This window comes from Salvia splendens, chromosome 11, assembly GCF_004379255.2.
Source record: "Salvia splendens isolate huo1 chromosome 11, SspV2, whole genome shotgun sequence".
Taxonomy (NCBI): Eukaryota; Viridiplantae; Streptophyta; class Magnoliopsida; order Lamiales; family Lamiaceae; genus Salvia; species Salvia splendens.
The window spans coordinates 21,529,237-21,534,756 of record NC_056042.1 but is presented as its reverse complement, the minus strand read 5'-3'; the positions used below and the strand labels follow the sequence as shown (position 1 = coordinate 21,534,756).

The following is a 5,520-nucleotide window of genomic DNA, read 5'->3' as shown; positions in this document are numbered from 1 at the left end:
TGATGAACATGCACGAGACGGTGCACGGTTTTCCTGGGATGCTAGGGAGCATCGACTGTATGAACAGGGAGTGGAAGAATTGTTCGAAGGCGTGGAGTGGCCAATTCACTATACAAGGGCAGCCACCCGACGATGATCCTCGAAGCCGTCGCTGACTATCGCCTCTGGATCTGGCATGCTTACTTCGGTGTAGCCGGGTCGAACAACGACATCAACGTCCTCAACTCATCCACCCTCTTCACCGAGCAATACAATGGCAACGGCCCAGCCATCGAGTTCACTACCAACAGGCGCCAATACCACATAGGGTACTACTTGGCCGAAGTCATATACCCACGGTGGCCTGTTTTTGTGAAGACGATCAGCTGCCCAATTGGTGAGAAGAGGATTTTATTTGCGCACAAGCAGGAGGCGACGCGGAAGGATGTCGAGTGGGCATTTGGTGTGCTCCAAGCACGGTGGGCAATAGTGAAATGGTCGGCTCATCACTGGTTCAAGGAAGTCATCGCCGATGTCATGTATGCGTGCATAATCATGCACAACATGATAGTCGAGCATGAAGGTGGGAGCATCACCGACTGGAATGATGATGAAGGTGCATCTAGCTCGTCAGGCACGACGACCGCGCCCACCGCTAGAGGATTACCGACGGGCTTCAATGAGGTTCTATCTAGACATGCCTCAATGCGCAACCAACAAGACCATGCTCAGCTCATGAACGACATGATTGAAGAAGTGTGGGCCTGTAACCGCCATCGCTGAGTTTGCGTATTTTTTTAATTCGTATTGTAATGTATTAATTTTTATAAATGAAATGAAGTTTTTCCCAATTTTTGTAGTTATTTAAATATTCAAATAATAGAAAATGCATAGGGCGTGCCTTAGGACGCCCTATTGCAGGTGAGAGGGTAGGAGGATAAAAATGATGACGTGGCGGTGCATAGGACGCGCCTAAGGGCGCCCCATTGCTAATGCTCTAAGATTATATTTTGTAGTTAAATACTCTTAGTTTGTTAGTAAATATTGTATTTTTTTTAGTTCATTTGTTACAAAATATTTTATTTCACTGTTATAATATTTAGTAAGAAATTTCTATATTTCATCAACTTATTTCATTCACATTTTATTATAAAACTAATATAAATATGATTCATATTTTATTAACTTTTACTGTCCACTTTTCCTCATAAAATCAAATAATTTTTTAAAATTTAAATCAATTAGATATTTAATAATAGACGCAGGTAGATAATAAAATAATTTCTTAAAATTTGAACTGATTAGATATTTAATAATGGATGTAGGGAGTACAAATTTTGTGTTTGTCCTTGGTGGAATCAAAACGCCGTTATCCATCAACCACCAATAAAATATCAGTATAATGTTATTGCCAATCCCTATCGTGCCTGCACCCAATTGAAATTGAGATATTGCAAAGGATTAGCACTATATTTTATTCAGTGTTGTTAGGTACTGTTGAGCCAAGAAAATCTCTATCCGTGCTCTTGCCATACGGTTAAGCCAGCATTAAGAGCATCTCTATCCGTGCTCTTTGGCAAGAGCACGCATGTGGGCTCGGACCCGTTTTATTACTTTTTTACTCACTGCTTTTAGGCAATAGCACAACACCTACATTCATGCTATTCTGCAAAGACATGATCAAGAGTCCAACCATTCTATTATTCAATTCAAATAAAAACATTTCCACAATATTAAAATGCATTAAAAATATCCGGAATACTATTACAAATTATAAAAAAATTAAAAATTACATAATTAAAATACTAAAAATTAAAAATTACATAATTAAAATACTAAAAATTTAAAATTACATAATTAAAATCCTAAAAAATGTGAATTTTGTGTAGTGTAGTGTGGAATTACATGAGAATTGTGTAGTGTGGTGTGAAATTTTTAGTGTGGAAGTAGGGGTATTTATAGATGAAAATGTGAATTTTGGGGAAAAATTGAAAAATAAATTAAAAGTGGGGAGAAAACAGATATAATTTTTTGGGAAGTGGGAAAATATTTTTTTATATTTATTCAGATTTTTTAATTAAAATCCGATTTAAAAAAAAATTGTCAATGGCATTGCCGTTGGCCAATCATATATTTATTTGAATTCTATTAGAGCAAATTAAGAGCTATTTAGCCTTAATGAAGGACGGGGGAGTATTTATTTACAATTTTATTTCTTCACTCACAGGTAAGGAAATGTACCTCCAAATTTACCTCCTCTTCGCTTATATTTATCATTATGTTTTCTTGGCATAGGAATTATATGAGAAGTTTCATACTACTTACTAAAGCAAAAATACAGTAAAAAAATAATTGGAGTACATTTTTAGTTTTTGGAGATTACACTTATATCACTTGCGATTTTCATTATTTAAAAACGTCGTAAGATATTGTTAGATATTTATATAATACTATTACTGGAAGGATTTTTGCATTTTTTGGACCAAATTACTCTTCACACAATAGAGGTTATTCATGTCTATTTTCATGAGAGGGAGAGAAAAATATGACTTTAGTTCATTCATTTTCCTTCAATTAGCTGTTGTGTTGATCAATTAACTTCTAGTGGAGAATACAACAAAATTGAATAATATCTTTCGAGTCTCTTACTTTATTCTCTTTTCGTAGGGAGTAATATATCTTTTCAAGAAAATAACATCTTTTGTATCTATTACTTCATTCTCTTTTCACATTCTCTACTTTATCATCTCTTATCTATTTTATTCCCTCTTCACTTCTTCGTTAATTATCTCTCATATTTTATTTATTTTATTTTCATTTTTATTCTTTAAATATTACTCTCTATGTCTCTAGTTGAGCGAGTCATTTTCTTTTTTCACAATCTCTCTCTTACTTTTTCTTCTTTTGCTTTTTCATCTATCATATTTTATTCTCTCCACCTAATTAACAAAACACCAATTTCTTAAAATCCGTTCCGAAAAGTAATATCTCACTTAATGAGTAAAAGATGGAGTACTATTTACTTAAATTCTACTCCCCCCTCCCATAAAAAATATGTGCACTTTCCATTTTCGTCTGTCCCACAAAAATATGTGCATTTCATTTTTAGAAAGTTATATCAATTTAATAATGTAGGTTTCACTATCCACTAACCCTACTTTAATTACAATTCTCTTCTTTTCTCTTACTATACCATACATTTCTACTCTTCTCTCTTACTTTACAAATTTTATCTTAATTCTCGTACTATATCCATTGTCCATATTTTTATAGGACGAATGGAGTATTACAAATAAAAATGCATGGATCACTGGATTGAGAGAGTAGTTCTTTCAAAATGAAAAACGAAAAAAATGGAAAGTAATGCGTGAGAGGACAAGGAACCAAAATGAACTCAGAACTCGTAAATTCACTCCGTCACACAAAATATGCAAGCTTTCGTTTTTCAGTTCATTCCATTTATTTATTTTTAATTTTAAAATATCTTTTTTTTTCAAATAACTTGAAAACTAAAAATCATTTAATTTTTATAATTTTTTTACTGTACTAATTATATCTATTAAACAAATGTCGCTTAATGGAATATCGAAAAAGAAATTAACTCAATCTGGTTACAGGCTGGCACCTCTCGAACTTATTAACTCCTCCACCCTCTTTCATAAAAACAGATTTAACCTTTTCTCTCCATTTTTTTGCTTACGTGTCTCTTCTTCCAAATTTCCCACACCACACTCGAGACTACACTACCCCTCCCTTTATATATTCCAATTTCAACACAATCAAACACGATTACATTCTAGAGAGAGAAACATGGGCATATGCAGCTCCTGTGAATCGACATCCGTGGCCACGGCCAAGCTGATCCTCGGCGACGGGAGATTACAGGAATACCCCTATCCGGTTAAGGTCTCCTACGTATTGCAGAAGAATCCCGCCTTTTTCATCTGCAATTCCGACGAGATGGACTTCGACAACGTCGTTTCGGCTGTCAGCGACGACGACGAGCTGCAGCCCGGCCAGATCTACTTCGCGCTGCCTCTCAGTAAGCTCAGCCGCCGCCTCCAGGCGGACGAGATGGCCGCATTGGCGGTCAAGGCCAGCTCGGCTCTCAGCAAGAGCGGCGGCGAGAAATGCGGATGCCGCCGGAATATTCTGGTGTTTACCGGTGAGAATGACCTGAGGCAGCCGGTGAAGGATAGTGGATCTGGGGGGAGGAGATCCGGCGGCGGACGGAGAAGGAAGGTCGCGCTCGCGGCGAGGCTCAGTGCGATACCTGAGTAGGGGTATTTTAGGAATACGAAATGTGTCATGCTGTAAATATAGTGCGTGATGATTAGTTGGGGTAACTTTTTTTTGTTTTATTATGAGCTAATTTCTGTGTTGAGAAAAGTAGAGGGCAGTTGAAGCTTCAAATCGGATTTTAGCATTCTCTTTTACTTTTCGAATTTAATTGTGCAATAACTTGCCAAACCCAGCTTTGATAATGAAATCCATAGAGCATCCACAATGGGCACCCTAAAGCCCGTCCTATGCACCGCCACGTAACATTTTTTTCTATTTGAATACTTAAATAACTACAAAAATTGGAAAAAACCTTCATTTCATTTTTAAAATTAATACATTAGAATACGGATTACAAAAAAAATAGGCAAACTCAGCAAAGGCGGACAACGAGGTTTAAATAGACAAATTTCGAATTTAAAAATAAAAACGCGTTGCATCGTCCGCGGCGCCCACAGTGGGCGGACGATGGCGCGGACGATGTCCTATCGTCCGCGCTTCGTCCGCGGACTAAGCGTAGGGCGCGGACGACGCATCGTCCGTCGTCCGCGGAGCCACAGTGGCGGACGATAACGCGTCCGATGCATCGGGCGCGCTATCGTCCGCCCCACTATGGATGGCCTTAGACCATCCACTACGCGTCCTGCGCGCGGCTCGTATTCCGTCTCAGAGGGACGGTTCCGCCGCGGGACGCGTTGTGCCGTCCCCAGCCCGTCCCGGAGCCTGTCCCGTAGCCCGTCGCTGTGGGACTCGAGACGCGACGTCCCGCCACGCGCCCGGGCGACGTGTCGAGCGCCCGACGCACGCGTGACGCCCACTCGCTGGCCCGTGAGTGGACGTCGTCACTGATGACGCAATAATTATTTTATTTTTAAAAAAATTTGAATTAATTTTTTTTTTCGAACGGTAATATTACCGTTTTGTTTTTTACTTTGGCGGAGAAAATTAAATTATGTCATTTTAATTTTTTTAGGATTTTAATTATGTCTTTTTTCTATTTTTTTGAATTTTAATGTTGTTTTAATTTTAATGAAGTTTGTTTTTTTTATTGAATTTAGAGCATCAAATTATACAAAGTTAAATTATGTCTTTTTTTATTTGTTTTGGCACGAATTTAATTATGTATTTTTTTAGGATTTTAAGTTGTAATTTTATTTTATTTAATGAAGTTTGTTTTTTTAATTGAATTTGTTGGAAAAAAAATAAAAAACTGAAATTGAATGAATAGTAATTTAAGGGACGGTTAAGGGACGGAGCGTT

General features: G+C 37.6%; 1 protein-coding gene across 1 annotated transcript; it reads left to right on the top strand.

Annotated features, from left to right (window-relative positions):
• The first annotated feature begins 3,686 nt into the window (after positions 1-3,686).
• LOC121754955 lies at positions 3,687-4,397 on the top strand. The gene has a single exon (XM_042150237.1). The coding sequence runs from the start codon at positions 3,790-3,792 to the stop codon at positions 4,258-4,260; it is 471 nt and encodes a 156-aa protein (XP_042006171.1). The 5' UTR covers positions 3,687-3,789; the 3' UTR covers positions 4,261-4,397.
• The last annotated feature ends 1,123 nt before the right edge of the window (positions 4,398-5,520 follow it).

What these genes read in the sequence shown, in the direction of transcription:
- LOC121754955 (XM_042150237.1), top strand. Translation starts at nt 3,790, where the DNA reads ATGGGCATATGCAGCTCCTGTGAATCGACATCCGTGGCCACGGCCAAG.